This window comes from Equus asinus, chromosome 20 (assembly GCF_041296235.1).
Source record: "Equus asinus isolate D_3611 breed Donkey chromosome 20, EquAss-T2T_v2, whole genome shotgun sequence".
Taxonomy (NCBI): domain Eukaryota; kingdom Metazoa; phylum Chordata; class Mammalia; order Perissodactyla; family Equidae; genus Equus; species Equus asinus.
The window spans coordinates 48984143-49001916 of record NC_091809.1 but is presented as its reverse complement, the minus strand read 5'-3'; the positions used below and the strand labels follow the sequence as shown (position 1 = coordinate 49001916).

Here is a 17774-nt window from a genome sequence, read left to right as displayed (position 1 = left end):
TAGTGGGTTAGGACATCCAAGTGCTTCATTTCGGAAATATTTCCAAACTATGTATGTGTGGCTGCGGATAAAAATTTCACTCTGAAGGGATTTGGCAGCCAAGTCTTCATGACTAAGGGCTGTATATTTGGCATCCTAGCACAAAGGCATGTTCGTCTTAGGCATAATTTTATAATGAAACAAAATGCCTGCGCATAAGCAGGGTCTCTCTACATGTAGCCTGGTGACTGCATGGCTGCTTTAAGGTTCTGGATGACAGAATCAAAGGAACGTTTCTCCATGGAGTAAGTCCACGGCAGCACAAGAATTACATTTCGAGTAGACAGAGGACAGTGAAAGATTGCACCAATTAACACCCGCATATCACCTCGGGGTTCCAGTTGATGTATTTGGAGAATGCAAGCAGGCCAAAACATTTGTGCAAAGTCTCCGGAGGAAGCGAGGACCGTTTTCACTCCCATACCAATGAAGGCCCAGGGAACTTATCAAGCTCCTGCTAAGGTGGATGCTTCTGGTGCCTTCTCATCTGCATGCCCTGTGGAACTCAACCGCGACTGTGCAGCAAGTCGCCGCCTCCCATCTGCCTCAGTTCAATGAACCTCTTGGGTCCCTTCTTTGTAGGTTACAGCTGAATCTGCAGCCTCATGCTAGACACGGGGAGGGGGCTGGGGACACGAAACACATTGCATGCCACGTGGTCTGGACTAACCACACTAATGAATGGTGGGAAGAAAGGGCTCGTTAAACATTCCATGGCAAGCTTCACAGGGCATGGGGTGTCCACCCGCACAGGGGTCCAAAGAGCGCCCTCCACTTGGGTAGTGACCACTTCTTGGTAGCCCTGGGTAACCTTCTATCTTTTTAATTACCATTTGCCTCTATCTTGTATTATGACCAACCTGTTACTCGGTGTCTGGCAACTTATTTGCTAAGCATTTACCGCTTGTCTCATTTCTCTCTCCTAACAACCCTTGTGGTGACCTTTACCTTACAGAGCAGGAGACCAAGGCCAGGCAGGGTGAGTAACTTGCCGGAGGCTTCACAGCTAGTAAGTGTCAGAGCAGAGATTCGAACCCAGGCAGTCTCTTAGCACGCTCTCTTGCTCTCTACCCTCTATCATCGTTAGGGTCTTTTTATAGAGCTCTGATGACTTAGTGCTCCCCACTGCTCCCTGCCCTCTGGCAGAGGCTGAGAGAGGCCCCTGAAATCTTGACTCCTCTGCCTGGACTCTGAGAACAGCCACGAGACTGATCCCACCCTCCACACCTCATCTGCTTTCACTTTATTCTTCCCGTGCCAATGAGCAGGCTGGCTGGGCTTAGCGCCCTCTGTACCTTTGACTCGCATTCCCTCTTCACTAAACCATCCTTTCAGGTCCAGCAGGGGTCCCAGCTCCTCTGGGAAGCGGTCTTGACTCGCCAGCCTTCAATGATATCCTTTCTCCAACTAATTCCCACAGCATTCTCTGGGCTCCTTAACTATACTCAGTGTGGCCCCTATAGCTGAGGATCACTTCACATTTTCATGTGGATCTAACTGATGCCACAGTCAGCCTCCAGAGACCACCTTATACTTCTCTGTGTTTCTCACAAACAGCAGGTGCTCAATAAGTGCATATCTATCTGATCAGCTGATTTTTACAGAGATAGGCAAAGACCAGGCCAGGATGGAAGAGGCTGAAATGAGATACACGACCTTTGGCTTTCTGGAGCTTACCTTCTCTTCCACTGCTGAGCTGTCCCCATTATCTGTCTGAGAGAGAAAAGGGGAACTCAACTGCAGCTGGGGGAGTGAAGGGAAAGGGTAGTTTGGGGCTGATTTATATATTATCTGTGCATTTGTAAGCTCAGTCACCATGAAGTGTAGTCATTGCTCACTTCAGCCTGCAAGGCAAGGAGGATGACAACAGACTGAATCCTACGGTACCCCCGAGCCTGGACGTCTCAGCAGCCTGAACAGTGAGTGAGAACAATCTTCCGTAGGGGGCCAAGCCAGTCGTCTGCAGAGTATGTCGTCTTTTTGTTAAAGGAGAGAGAACTTGAAATGAAGAAGGCGGAATGGATTGTTAAGACACGAAATCCCAAAGGAAGAGACAGGTGGAGCAGCCAACACAGGAAAGTTGGTGGGGGTGGTGGGTGAAAAGAGGGAGAGGGAGGCAGGAGACGAATCCACAGGAGGGGCCTGTCCTGGCGGGCCCGCCACTGCATCCCGCACACCTGCACAAATCGCTGAGTCAACGCTGCCAGAGCACCTGGCCCACCTGTCCACTGAGAGGGGAGAAGGAGGAGGAGAGAGAAAGCGGTTCAAGGAAACCCAGCCGGCAGCATTTCCTAGCATCTACCGCCCGCACGCGTGGCCCTGTGCGAGGTCCTAAGGAGGAAGCTGGACCAGGGGCCCATCTCTTCTCTCGCGCCGAGGTGTCCGTAAGAAGTCCATAATGAGATGAAAGGATCACTTTGTAACATTAATTTTTTTTATTAAGAAGACAGATATTTTATAGTACTTCTTTTTTTTTCTTTTTTTTTTTGTAAAAATGGTATACATGAACCAATACAAAATGCGAATGGGAACATATGGATATGGAGTTTCTCACACTGTAACATTGTTCATGTACACCTCAGAAACAGAACTGGCCTAAAGGGAAAAATAAGACGTCGGTGTGACTAAAGAACAAGCTTATTTGGCATCAATTATACATCCTTCATATTTTATATTCCTTTAAAAAACACAAAAAAACAAGTTTGTTCTTTCTTCACTCTAAAAAAAGTGATCAACCTGTACAAAGTAATACTCAACAATACATTTCAAACAGTGCACTGTATACTTAAGAAAAAATACATAAACCAATATACAACTAAAATCCATTAATTTCCTGTTTTTGCTTTGTTTTATTATTTTTTTTTTCCAATGCGTGGGGCCTACACTTTGCAATCTACCTGAGACGGAAAACACCAATCGAAACACATGAACCTGAGACATGTCAACATTGTAAGCCATAAAGTTACATCAGGAACACTGCACTACTGTACACTTTTCAAAACAGAAAGATGGGAGGTCCCAAAAAGGAGATGCCAATTCTGTGAGCAATGGTATTTTTTTTTTTCATTTTTCGTTTTTCTCTCCTAAAAAGAACAACGGAAAAAGACCTTTCAACAACATGCTAAATGGTTCTCACCCTTTGATATGGTTAGACTATGGTCAGAACGGGTGCTAAGGGCTCGGAATAGAGCTGCACGTTATAAAATTCATTGAAAAAGGGATGTCCATTGTGGCTTTTCGTCTTGGTTAAGTGCCCGGGGATAGGAGAGGGGAAACGAGATGCTGCTCGATATGGATTTTCTTTTACATACTAGTCCGTTCCCAAAAGGCCCCCATATTGCAATGGTTCTATCAAAGGTTAAAGTAAAGACAAGAAAAATAAACACGCTTTCAAATAACAAAGAGTTGACACTTTTTTCCCCTTAAATAAATCAGCGTAAGTTTTCCACATAATGTAACGATAGTAAAAATGCACCTTGCAAAATCCAAAAGTACTCACTGAAAATGTTATATAATATATATTTATATATATATAGATCTATCTTTTTTGATGCCATCTTTCCATAGGGACTGTATTCTGGAGTCTGGAGCCTTACCAAAACATATGGTAAGAGTTTAGTTTTCGTCCTTCAGGACTACTTCTAGATTTCCTAGACGTTTCAGTGAAAATCCCCACATTTCTTTAAAAAAATGTAAATGGTAACTTGACTCCTCTACCTTTTCCCAAGGCTCCCCATCGAAGATATGTTCAAGGTAACTTATTTTAGTAGCTATGCACTATGGCTGCCATCATGCGAGGATCAGTAATTTTTTGGCAGATGGTTCTTAAGGCTGAGGAAAGAGGCCAAGGCTAGTGTATGAAAGGTAAAAAGATAAAAACACTCACATTTGAGTTTTGATTAAGTAACTGAAAATCCCTACATGCTGTTTTTCCACCTCTGCTCTGACCTTTCGAGAACTGAGATCGACAGCAGACCAGTGTGAGAACAATACCGGCCCTTCTTTTGTACCTCCTGCCTTTGTCAAGCCAAATCTGAAGGAATGAAAGTTTCACACGGATTCGAGTTGGAAATCCCAGCATGACAAATATCTGTAATATACAGTACATGCAGGCCACATCCTACTGCCTTCCTAACTAAGCACAAAGGGAGAAAAAAACCCTGTCCCACTCATTCGCACACCACACGTACTTGCTTTTTCCTACAAATTAGTGAGAAGTAAGGCCGATTGGGAAAGGTGGATGGAATCATTTGGAACAGAAATAACCAGAGCAGAACTGTCTTTCCCCCTCCCTACTTCCCCTCCTGTGGCAAGTCAAATTTGTCCACTTATATAAAAGGAACAGACCGCACCTGTCAGGTCTGTTTAGGGCATTGAAAAAGGAGGAGACCTTTCCGCCCCAAACCTTTCTGGACAGTGTGGGGTATCTCTACTGAGCCGTCTACAGATACAGAATTAAAGACAGATTCAATCTCATTGTGACACACCTCACTTGCAGATAACCCTGTACAGTAATGTAGTTCCACAGCAAACAGAACATTTTCGGAATCACAGTCTAAGTTTCTAGTCTTCACTGCTCTAAGTATTTGAAACATGGGCAGCAGCAAAGAGTGCTCATTGTTTGTTCACCCAAATCTTTACGACAACAGAGAAGAATGCATTATGGATACACTAAATTCTGAACTATGAAATCTAAACTGTGCTGGTTCTCCTTTTATGAAACTGAATTTTGAACAGAAAGCAGTTACTTCAGAAATAAACAGAAAAAGTCAAAACGGTAACAAAATAAGAGGAAACAAGATTCTAAGGAATCCCAGCAGGCAAATTCCAAAATGGGAGATTTTGGAAAAAATCCAAAATATTTCGGGAAAAATAAATGCGCACAAAGGAAGGAAACAAAAAAAAAAGGGGGAACACAACAAACAAACAAAAAAACAAGGCACAGAATTTTCTGCAATCTATCCAAACTAAATGCAAGCAGCCAAGTTTGACTTGGTAGGAAGAAATAAAAATTAAACAAACCAACAAAAAACGAGGTGTCAAACAGCAGTGTGTACTTTTCAAAGAACATTTTGTTTTTACACAGCAAATCCCAAGCCTTCCCAGGCTCGCACCTTTCCACCCATTCATAAAAAAACACACGAATTTCTCGCGAGTTCCAATATCACTGTCTCTTTATCATCTAAATAGGGCCAGTTGGACACCTCATTGAAACAAAAAGGCTGATCTAGATGAAGTACTCTTTCTTTTCTTCAGAGTTGTTCTGTCCTCCTTCTGCATTGATTATAGCTGTGTCTGCGTCTGCTGCGTCATCGGCTCCTTTGGCTTCATGAGTGAAGTATGTACCTGAAAGATGAAGGGGTAAAGGACCGTGACTGTCTGATGGCCTCTGTGTAAAGTGGTACAGAGATGGCAACTTGCTTTATGGCCATCATCAGCCGAAGTGGTGTGCAGGCAGCAGAGGGGAAAAAACAATTGGAAGAAGAAAGCGAGGTGGGTGAGACAAATGGGGATCCGGGGGTTCCAAAGGCACCACTCCAACTGAACCGCTGCGATATAATTCAGCAAATGAGACATTAGAGCAGTGATTATGACCAGAGGATGTCAGCAGAAGAAGACGTGAGTGGGAGCTAAAAATGTAGAAAGCTGGAGAGCTGCTGACTAACGTATACACAGTAAACACCCAGGACCAATGACCAGATATGTGCACATACATGGTTAAAGACCAAAGCAAGGAAGAGCAATTAGCCAATAAATGAATTAGGGCCCTGATGATGTTCTACTGTCACCTCAAATCGTTTATCTGCACCCTTGTCTCCTGTCTCCACAAATCGCTATTGCCTATCGGTAAGTGACAGTGTGCTTGAACTTGCACAAGGATGCTTGGTTATCTTCTGCCTTTCATTTGGGAGTGGGGTTCCAGATCGAGAAATAATTTGATAGCATAACAGTTGTAATGAAGGCTTGGCCTCTGCCTTAAGGAATAAGTGATTCTCATTCATAAGGTAACTCTAGGCCGGACCCGGATTCATGGATTTGCTAATTGGCACAGCCACTTTATAATGACAACAGACAGAACGTTACAAAGTTGGCGACACTCTCATCAGCAAGTCCCAAGAGTTTGCATGGAGAAAGACAAGGACTGCACCTCGGTGTGATAAATAGGTAGAGTTTACGCTGCCTGTCACGACCCAATCACCCTCCTCCCATTATACAGTGCGTTCTTGAAAATTCTTAAGTGAAAAAAAGGTTGATACATTCGCTGTATTTTCAGGTTTTCAAAGGGACAGATCTGAGAAAGCGGGCAGTCAACACTCCCCTCCTGTATCCTTTCCTCTGCGGACTGTGCCCTCTGCCCCCGGTTCTCCGCAGCTGCTGCGGACACTTCGGCCCTGCTCTCTGGCCTTCCCCTCCTGGCTCTATCAGCTCAACAGCAAGAGGCTGGGAGTTCTCAGTCAAACAGGCAAACCCCTGGGCTTGGACAGAGGCTACGCATGGTGCTGAGGGTCCCAAACCGTTTTACGCTCGAGACGGGCACTTCAGATCCTAAAGGCGCTGTCAAGTACCTTGGACCTCCCCTGCTGTGCTCAAGGGGACTTCCCCAAGCCCACGCTCTACAATCAAGCAGTATGCAAGCGCTAGGGTTAATCCTACAGGAAAGCCCTGCAAGCTCATTGCACAGCGCTTCAGAAAAATAACTGAGAAAGACAAGGGCCGACAAAGAAAAGGAAGAATAAATTACCAAGAGGGGAGGAGAGGATCAGAGCAGCATGGGGCAGAGAGGAGGAGCGTTGGAAAAGATGATTGCCCATCCAGACTGCACAGTTGAGAAGTGTGATGATTAATGGCAATTTAAATCAATTGCACTGATAATTTCAAAAATACATATTTATGTGGCTTTTAAGGCACATCAAACCAAGGAAGGCTTCTAACTTCTGTGACCAGCTGACCCAGAGCTGGGGGCCAGGGAGCAGAGCCCGCCTGCTTCCCAGAAAGTGGTAAGTTATGGGTATGCTCTTTCCATATTTATCATATTGGGCTTCACACCACACCAGCCCCTATTTTTTACTCTATCCCCAACTATGGATTGTAGAATAACAAATCTAAAAAGTTTTATATTTAGAGAAAATCCAAATCAAGGAGTGCTACTCATCAGCTCTCAGAGGCCTAATCAGCAGCCGCTAAGATTTTTGTTTTTTTCCTCTCTCGGTTTCAGGAATCAAAGAGGCTATGTGGCCACATAAACCGAATTGCCTATCAAGGACAACCTTGTAAGGTCCCGAAATGCAGGGGCTGTGGTGACGCGAGGCCTCCTGCCTGCCAAAGCCCCTTGCTTACCTTTATGTCTGGCAAAATAGCGCCCCAGAATGATGAGCAAGCACAGCATGGCAAACACCACCACGGCCACGACGCCGCCAATCACGGCATGATCCACTGCCCTTATGGCGCCTTCTTCACCTGCTCGAGAATCTGTTGAAATCAGAAGAGGAATAGGGATGTAGAGCTCATTACGAGACACCAGGAGCCCTGGAGACTCTGCCTCCAGGGTCAGTGGTCACCTTCTTTTTTAATGGAGGAGTCAGAGAGAACATCGAGATGGATCAAGTTACACCGAGGGAACAGACTGACCTGTCCAGGGCTGAATTGATCTGTTCTCCCCACAAGGCAATTTCATTATAAGCAGCAGAGGAGCGCTAATGCATGTGGAACAAGCTCAGGGAGCAGAGAGGGAAGAAGGAGAGTCTATCCAGGCCTGACCTGGTCTTAGCCTTCACTCTATCTGTATCCAGTTGCAGATCCTATTAAGGAGGGCCGCCCTAACTATTGAAGGGCGTCAGAATGGCACCTTAGGGCAGTAGCAGGAGCGGTGGAGGGGAGGCTGGAGGCCCAGTGACTTTCCCGGATAGGGAAATATGCAACAGGAAAAGTAAGGAGCGCAAATGCCACCGCTGCCTAGAGATAAAACATGGATTAGAAGACTAAAGACAAGCGACGTGCTTGCTACGTTTAGGATGTACGAGGGAGTAAGCCTCAATCTAAAACCTAAAAACCTATTTCAAAAGAGACAGCAAGGAATAATTGTCCATCGCCACAGACGGTTTTTATTTTATTTATTTAACACTTCACAACGCAATTAATTTTCCCTTATAAGCTTCACTCCCTCAGGGTGTCTTCTTCTGACTGAGGAACGACATGTTTGGCTGGGGAACAACTCCAAAATGGACCCGGAATGAGCTATGGCGATGCAGAATGGATGTATGGCAGTGTAAACAATTTTAATTTAGGAATGTGGCTACATCACCCCTTGCTGAAATCCTAATGGCACCCGAGATTTATAATGTAGTAAAAAACAATTATTCTCCCGTTGATTAATACATTAACATTTTGGAGTGGAAGCTAAACCATTGTCTTTTTTTTTTATTGAGTCAAGTACGACACCTCCATTAAAATGATTTACTAGCTGTACCTTACAATTTAAGCACAGCAGCAACAGAAACGGTAAAAATCTTTTAACTTTACATGATTTGTGAAGTCATATGTGAAGGATTTACCATTTAAATCTTTCAGTACAAGAAGCACATGGCCTATAAATCTGTCCCCTTGCAGTTGCTGGACGCCTAAGAGAAATGCATTTCAGCAGGAAGACTGAGAGTGCAAATTCAAGTCAATTCTTAAGAAAGATTTATCTCTGTCTCTCTCCAAAGAACAGAGCAAATCTCTGAAGCCTCCACCTCTAATAATATTTGAAGTTTATCGATCAAGTGTACAGATCCGTGACAGCTAAAGGTAATGGTGCTCTTTTGAGCCGAAACCTGATACAATGCTTTCAGCAGGAGAGCGTGATTTACACTTTCTATCGATATTTCCAATTCTGCTCTGAGATTAAGTACTGAAGGATGTGGGGAAATAACTCGTGACTGAGGGGTCCATGAAAAGTGTTTTAATTAAAAGAGTTTAAATTAAAAAAAAAAATGACGTATTTAAAGTGTTTCATTAAGTTACCTTTGAAAGGACTACAAAAAAACCAAAAATCCAAACCCGGACAGAAACGCCGAATCAGAGGCAGCGGCAGGTCGCCCAGGACAACAGGCTGATGGGCGTTTAATTGGAGAATGGAGATGGGGTGGAGGCAGAGAGCACTGCAGCCAATTAGCCCGCTCCGTGATGTGCGAGCCCCTCCAGCAACACGTCTAATAAGCTCGACTTGAAACGTGGCGGAGAGGAATCTCCCTCCTCAGCCAAAAGTGTGCCTCCTGCAGATTCAACAGCCTCCGTGTCTTGAAAGTCATTTCGACGAGGTGGAGCTCAGCCGTGGGAGGGGAGCACTCCCCTCGGGGTGCCCCTGGACACGGGGTACCTGGAGGTACCAAAATTGCTTATGGGGAGACAAAAGTTAACAGAAGAGCCAGCAAGTTGTGTTTTCCTCAGGGAGCTGTCAAAATGGGGGATCTTGTGGGAATGAGAATTGACTAATCTCCAACTGCCATGAGCTTCAGATGTATTGAAAAACAAGGGTCTTTCAACTAACTCCATATGTCTTAGAACTGGGTGAGGAAAACAAAGCGATCCTAGCTATTGAGGGGAGGGGAAAGTCAGGCACAAGAGGTGAAGACAGGTCCTGGCCCGGGAAGACTCAGAGCAGAAAGAAGCTTTGAGAAGCTGTCCCAGGCAAAGACCTAACCCCTCAGGGGAAGGCACTCTCATGTCTACTGTTAGAAGACAGCCTCCTCCATGCCCAGGCACAGGAACATTCTAGAAGCCTAACAAGAGAGAGCAAGAAGCTCTGTCATAAAGAAAAACAAACAAAACCTCACAGGGCATGTATCTGTGGTATTAATTTCTCTAGCCAAAACTACTCAGTTGACCTTGCTCGCCATGAACTGAGAGCTAAATATGCTTGGGGCTGCTCTTTCTTCCCATGTTAAACATGCGGGTTCTAGTTACCTTCCCTGCCCTCAAGGACACACATATTTTACAGATACTTATTTATAAGGGTAATCTCTCCAGCTATCTTCTGATACTCACTTTGATCAGAAAGTTTACTACTACCAGTTAATCACTGAGACATTTTTCCTGCCTTCAATTACTGCAGACGGACACAGAAGGTAACTGATGTTTAATTTACAGGGAAGATTCCAGATTGCAAGCTCCTTACCGCCTCTTCCCACCTCTACCCCACCCCTGGGTTTACTGCGGGAGGTACTGATGGAGCTGTGGCCGCTCACCGGCGCCTCTGTCAGGGTTTGGCCTCCTCTATGAAGAGCAGTGCAGTTTCTAGAATCATCTCAGTCCTTTCTCTTGTTTTCATGTGTGGGATGGGTGGGAGAGTTTTCACAGTGCTCCTGATTGGCCCAAAGTGGTGGGGGGAACAGCGTGAAAGCTAGTTACCTACTGCTGGATTGGAACTGCCTGCATTGTGTGGGCTGGGGCCTCGCTCATGGTACAAAGCAACAGCGTAAGAGTTACACAAAGAGACACGGGGCTAATGGAGCAGGATGAAGACTGGAAACTGAAAGAAACATCGACCACCAGAAGCAGCATGGCTCTGACAAAGGCCATCAGCCACTTGGCCCTTCCTGTTTCACTGACAAAGCAAGAGCTCTGGCCAGTTCCTTGAGAAATTACTTCTAAGTGAAAAACTTGGGTAAGTCTGTGACTTTCACCATCACCACCACCCCCGAGATCCTGCTCCTCTTGGGGTGCTGACCCTTTCACTCAGGTCCTGTGAACTTTCCCGGGGACATCCTCTCTAGATTTCGGGGTCCTTTCCTAAATTAGACAGAGAAGGAAACCGAAGAGCCAGACTCTCCAGCTGCCCTGAGCTTCTACACTGAAAATAAATGTGTGCATGTAAAGCAGCACTTAGAAACATAACGGATCCTCAGGCAAGTGGACCGCTCTTCAGTTTAGAAGGCAGTGTTTTCCTGTTCTCTAAGAGACTACAACTGTTCCTCTCACTTAGGAACAGGTGTAAGAATGTCCACGTTTCTGGGACTAAGCTTTGCCCCGCCATCCTGCAGAGCGGAGCCATGTTTCTGCTTGGTGTGCGCTTATTGTATAAAGGTTAGTGCAAGCTTGAAGAGTCAAGCATATTTGGGTGACAGTCCAACTGAAGTGAAGAAAGTCATCCAAATCATTTCACGTGTGACCTTAAGTAACTTAGGCCTCGTTGTTCCCTGAGTCTGGTTTTTAGGTGTGCTTTGTAAACGCTGGGAAGTATTCATGACAACTCACAGTTGTGGCACGGTTCTTCCTGCCTGGGCTGTCCCATCCTGCAGCTGTCTATGGCTCTAAGTGTGACATGAGTCTCTTTAAGGATAGATCAACGATGAACTGTTTAGTATTCGTGAGTTAGCTTTTCTTTTGGCAAAAAGCTGGAACAACTTGGCTCCAGGTGAGAGTTTACAGGCTGCTGGCAGAATGTTAAGTTGCCTACTACCGCTTGGGTCACAACTTCAACTACCCTGGGTTTGCGTTAGCATCTTAGAAACTGCAAGGACAAAAACATTTCAAAGAACTCCCAAGAGTGAGGCCCCAAACTGCTCAGATTTCTTTACCTTGGGCCAGGTGACCTGGCCCCATCCCTTGCTCATGGGCCATATGAAGGAGGGAGTTCTAAAGGCAGCAGTCCCCTAGGGCCAGACAAGAAAAGCGATTGCTAGTGGAACTTCAGTGTCCTTCCCCTCCCTCTCAGGGACTCCTCTTTCTCTACCTGCTCTCCCGCTTCAGATTCCTTGCCAGAGTCACCCTTAATGCAGTGCTCTAGCAGTCACGCTGCCTGTGTGAAAACAGAGCTCGGCAACAGATCCCAGTTTCTACGGCTACTTTACCACCTGGCACGGGATGCGAACATCAACTGCCAAGCGAGTGCCTTAATCATGGATCTGCGATAAGCCCAAAAGGCTCTGCTGCCAAAGGCAGGGATCCATGGATAGCCAGGGAATGGCCAGTATATCCTAGACAAGCTCCTGGCAAATAAGGACTTTGGCAGAGGAAGTGACCGAGCGGATCACTCATGGCATCTGCAGCCGGCCCACGTTGCAGCCCGGGCTGCTCAGTCTGAGGCCAGTCTTTTTGCCAAAAGGACACCAAGTTTTCTATATCTGAGGAGCTGCAGGGTGATACAGTAATACACGGTAAAACGCATGGCACAGGGCATAACAGCCACCCCATGCTGTCACCCTGTGCTTCACATTTCAAAACATCCCCGGCTCAGGCTTGAAGGGACATTTAATAACTTGGGGAGATGTGGACATTCCCCTTAAATGCGCCTACCTCTTCTTTTCCTAGGTTATAAACTACCTTAGGTCTCATCTTAAAAATTAGTATTTAAAACATGGGGGAGATTCATCTTCTATTTACTGGACAATTCAGATGCTCAATCTCCTGTAACTTCCTCATCTATGGATGACCAGAGAAAATCTGGAATTGTTAACTTTTTGCAACAGTTCCCTCACTTGGTTTAGTTCTAGTCTTTTTCCTGGGCTGAGGTCTTGCTGGACAAGTCAGTTTAATTAAAAACTCTTACAATCAGTGTTTATAATGGAAATGCTGCCTCCAGCTTCCCAGGGCTGTAGGATTAGTCTATCTCAGAGGAAGTTTAATGACTAGGATGTCAATTGCTACTTCTCACTGGGAAGAAATAAACAGCCTGACAGTGAGTTTTGCAAATCTGAGGCAAAAACAAAATCTGACCTCAAAGACAAAACCAAACCAACAAAAAAACCTGGCACCATCTGAAAAATGTAGCTCCTCATTCTCAACACCTATTGTAGCTCCTGTCATGGCAACAAAAATAAGCGTGCATTTTAAAAAGCACAACTTTATTACTGAAGGGGAACAAACTGAATGGCACGCGCTGACAAAATGCCACATTATTTGCTAATCCTAATATGTTATTCTTCTTTAAGATTTGCTTTTCTCAGCACCAATTCAATTATAGATGCTACAAATCCTTCTGACATTTAATTCCCTCTTGTCAGAGTAGTAAATGTATACAGCACATGCACAGCTTTCCCATTAAGATGTTAATATATATTGGAGCACACCAGCCTCTGCAGCATAACCTTTCTTTTCTGTCTTCTTAGAAAGTGGAAGGGAAGGAATAAATGTAAGGCAAGAAATCATGAAGATTCCCATACAGCATCCCAGGCCGCTGGTCCTCCCCTTCAGCTGCATTTAATTCTAGCAGTGTAACTGCAGCTACGCTAGCATTTCAAAGCAACTATGTTAAGCTGCTCGAAGGAAAACTATAGTGATCATCATCATCGTGCCACACAGAGCTCAGTGTGCCTTCGTTTAAATTACAAGTACTGCACACCGGCTTTGGCTGTATATTGTCACTCCTCAGCGATCAGGGCTCCGGGCTCTCTAGGCTGTTACTGCCTACGTTCTCCTCCAGAAACAGGCCTGAACAGGAGATGCGGGATGAGTTGGGAGCTCATCTCCTGCACGGCCCAATGTACAGTGCCCTGGTCTTGCCGTCAGTTCTGGGGTAGAAAGTGGCCTTTGTGACTTTTCTGTGACTTCAGGCAGGTCAATCAGCCACTCTGAGCCATTGAGCACAATCATGCACTTCGCAGGGTCATTTTGAGACCCATTACCAACGTGTTGCTAAAGAGGAAAGAGCCTGTCTGGCCCAGGGCGTGGCACATCAGAGACACTCAATTAGTGTTATTTAAATCCACTATATTAAAGCCTAAGGAGGGCTGGACTCCAGTTCTCATCACTGATTCAAGACAAATACTCATCAGCTCGTTGTGGGGAAGGGCTGTACTGCATACTCAATCCTATTCTGAGAGGCTAAGATCACCCAAAACACTTGCCATGTTGAAGTCGCCAAGCCCCTTCTTTTCATTCATGCAGAATGGCACACAGTGTGACTGATGGCCTACCTGTCCTGTGTGGCAGTTAAGGCCATGGGCCCGGTGGCTGAAGGACACCTAGTCCAAGTTATGATTCAGGGGTACCAACAAGGATATTAAATACTTGTTGTCAGCTAAATATGAGAACAAGTGTTTTTTTTTTTTAAGTTGGTTTTACTCCAAGCAATTTATTTAGTTAATTTAACCAACAGTGGAAATGACTTGATGCAACAGGATGCAAATCCTCCCAAGACATTTAGCATCACCAGAGAGACCAAAAGGCATGCTCCTGAGTCCTCTCTATTCCTCTCATAATAACAAGGACTTTGAAGTGTGATCGCCTTTTCCGTTTGAAGCAAGAGGAAGGCACGGAGGATGACACCAGAGTTTTCCTTAAAGGAGTATAAAGAGGACAGTTGTAAAGTACTTCCAGACATACATTTCCCACTAGAATCTCTCTCTGGAGAAAGATGCTTCAGTGGACCTCAGGCATTTGGGGGGGGGGGGGTGTGAGGAGGATGGATTAATGAATATGGTGAAATCACCCCAAAGCAGTGTCCAACCTGTAGAACTGGAATTCACATTTTGTGTTGTAGCCTGCCAACTTTTTAGTTTGGAGGAAAATTTCCTGTTTAATGATCTCCTTCCTCCCCATGGGGGAAACAGTAGCATGTTGGATTATGGGAAGATCAGCAGTATGATGAAGTTTAAACTCACATTGCGGGAAAGCCATGGAGAAGCTGGCCGGGACCCAATACGACTTGTCAGTCTACTAAACGGAATTTTAAAATAAGGGAATCTACATGTTTTAACTTTCTGTAATCCAACACTTTCCCATAGTATTTAGGACCTTCTCACTGGGAAACTGATCCCATAATTTCAGAGTCAATGGGACTGTGGCACTGAAAACATCTGAGCAGAGTTTAAGGTCTTCTTTGAAGGGGCAAGAGCTTGATTTGATGCTGGAAGAGATCTTCCCAGGTCAGTCAGTACACAGCTCTCCGCCTGACGGGCTCTGGAGAACCTCACTCTTCCCTCCTCATCCCTTGGATGCACAGACTCAACTGAAAAGGGTCCAAGAGGAGACAGATTCCCAAAAAGACCCCAGAGCAAAGGAAGTTTGTTTTCACGGGGGAAGGATAACCATTTTAAAACCCAAGTCTCCATTTCCTAGAGGGAGGAAGACCCGTATGTTCAAATTCTGACTCTGCCTTTTGAGTAAATCATTTGACCTCTGGAGCCCCAGTTTGCTCATTTGTAAACCGAGACTAACAACCCTTCCTGAGCAACCTCATGGGATTTTCATGAAAATCCTCCCATGGCCAGCTCATTGTCATCCATTGGTCTTCTGTCCCAGTGGCCTTCCTTGGTGAGCTTTTTTAAACTAGCCGGTGCCTCTTCCCGGCCCTCGCCATTCGCTTTTGCTTTACCTACTTTTTCTTTTTTCGCAGCATTTGTCACTGTCTGACAGCATCTTGTGCTTTGAGCCTGTCTCCCCCTCTAGAACGGAACTGTACAAGAGCCGAGGCCTGGTATGTGAGACCCATGCCTGCTCCAGTCAGGGTGGTTTTGCTCGCTGCTGCATCCCTGCTGCCCAGCCCAGAGGCCAGCACGTAGGAGGAGCTCAAACAACTGTGTTGGATGAATGAAGATCAAATGACATCACTGATACGTATGAAAGAGCCTTCTAAGTTATACATACTCTGAAGATATGGGCTAAATGATACCACACTTTAGATTTATGGGCCATACCTTAAATGTGTCTACACAGCCCCACTGGTCTTTGTTTTCTTTATCATTATTGTTATTATTATTAGTCTACCAAAGAAATGAAATAGCCTGTTTGCCAAATCTGGGCCACAGTTTAGGTAGGGGCTAATTAACGAAAGAGTTCCTCAAAATGCTATGCCTGTTAGCAGTTTCTCACACACATTTCAAGCAAGTTCAGACAGACTTTGAGGACACTTAAAATAACCAGATGGTCTTACATCCCACCCTGGAACTGATAATCTGGACCCAAAGGGCTTTAAGGGCCTCCGTTATCTAAGTAGAGACTGTATTTGGAGCCCATGTTTCCTCTGTAATCCATTTAGGGCACTATAGTTGGCTCATCTGGATTCCTCCTTAACACCTGGCACGATTATCAGCGCCATTTAGAATTCGCCCTCCCCTCACACTTTCCTATGTGTCGTGAGGGAGATGTTGCAGGAGTTTTCCAGATCACTTTCTCGTTTGTAGGGCAAGAGCTGAAAACACGTTTTTGGGAAGCATGACAGCTCTGGAATTTCTCGTCGGCCCTTTGCTTCAAAAGCAGAAGACTGAGGGACTGCTCTGATTGTGCTGGAGGGCCATTCTCTGGGACACTGTCTATCTACCACCGCTCTCACCACACAGTCCCCGTGGGCCCTTCCATTGCTCAAGGGAGGGAGGCAGGTGGAGACATTTTTAAAAAAGTTTTAAAATAAAATAGAAGGATAAATATGCTTAAAGCTATTCTATTCCACATGGGTGGCAATAACCACCAGCTGTCACCAGGAAACAGCAGATGTAATTGATAAAACAATTCAAAACTCTTGTGGATCCGTCGTCAATAAAGTTAACACCCAAAAAGTAAATGAAAGGGTTCAAAGTAGAAGTGGATAAGCTTCCCAGGTCTGCCAATAATTAAATCACTGAAGTACAGACAAGCATAATTTTTTAATGCAGATTAAAGAGGAGGATCAGCTGGGCAACTTGCTTTGCTGGGTGAGGATGGAGCACCATATGTTGCTTATGAAATTGTCATTAGCTGAGGTAGCAGTGGTGAGCGGGGGAGGTGGGGAAGAGGGCGAGCAGGAGACAGACCATTAGTATTTAGAAGGAAGCGCAGGATGTAACATTTATCCGTAATAAGGAAAGGATGAAATTTCTACCCAGATGGAGCAGGGAATGGATGGTAATATTATTCATTACCACAGTTTAGCATTAAATGTGCAACACCTACTCTAATTTATTGACGGACTGTTTAAGACGGGTGTTAACCTGTTTGTCTTGTATTATAATTGAATTCAGTCTCTAGGCTACAGAAATTTGAGAAGTTCATCCTTTCTCAATCAATATGCTCCCCTTCAGTGACCCATTGCAAGACAGCTTCATAAAAAATAATGTATTTTGTTTTAATAAATTTAAACACTATGACAGCTGCTCAATTTTTATTGGTTTTTTTTTTTCCCTTCAGATGTCTCTTTGCTGCCGAGTGAAGCCAAGCTCACAATCAATAGTAATTGATTAATCAGCATCCCCTTTGAACAAAGGTGCTAATCAGTTTTTGATTAGTTCATCAAACCACATGCGAAGGCAGCCCAGCCCTGGCCTGATAGATCATCAGTGTTCTACATGACTTATGGCTCCTGAGCAATACAGGACGGCAGCATTCCTGGAGAAGGTGGGGGAGGGAGACGACGTAATTATTAATTTAACTGAATTATTATGAACACAAACAGTTGTTGGTTTATTGCTCCTGACTCAGGGGTGATTGATAGAACTGCAGCAAGGCCACAGCTGACTCGGTGCAGAGCTGTGAGATCCAGAGTATTCCTTAATTGATGATGCTGGGGTGGATGGCTGATTTAGTCCCATTTTCCTAAAGAGGAGAAAAATTACTTCTGCATATCTGAGTAATCCTCGTCTGGCTAATGGGCCAAGAGGGATCAGGCCAACGAGAACACAGTCCTTTCTTAGGATCCTTGAGAAGATCCGATTGCCAGGGACACTGTCAGAGAGCTATTTTATTTAGTGTCAGGATCAGAACTGAGAGCGGATCACTCAGGATCAACATTACATTCTAGGCAGGGTGAAGGACTTAGCCACTCTTATTTTAAAAGAAAATCG

General features: G+C 45.0%; 1 protein-coding gene across 6 annotated transcripts in view; it reads right to left on the bottom strand.

The window, feature by feature from the left end:
* Positions 1-2455: 2455 nt before the first annotated feature.
* The window catches only part of CADM1 (cell adhesion molecule 1), a 313526-nt gene continuing 298207 nt past the window's right edge, over positions 2456-17774 (bottom strand). For all 6 annotated transcript variants that reach the window (XM_014855516.3, XM_014855518.3, XM_014855517.3 and 3 more), the window contains 2 exons: positions 7378-7509; positions 2456-5385 (listed from right to left, as the gene is read on the bottom strand). In XM_014855516.3, the coding sequence (XP_014711002.3) occupies positions 5267-5385; positions 7378-7509 (251 nt within the window). In that variant the 3' untranslated portion in view covers positions 2456-5266. The remainder of the gene's footprint in view (positions 5386-7377; positions 7510-17774) is intronic.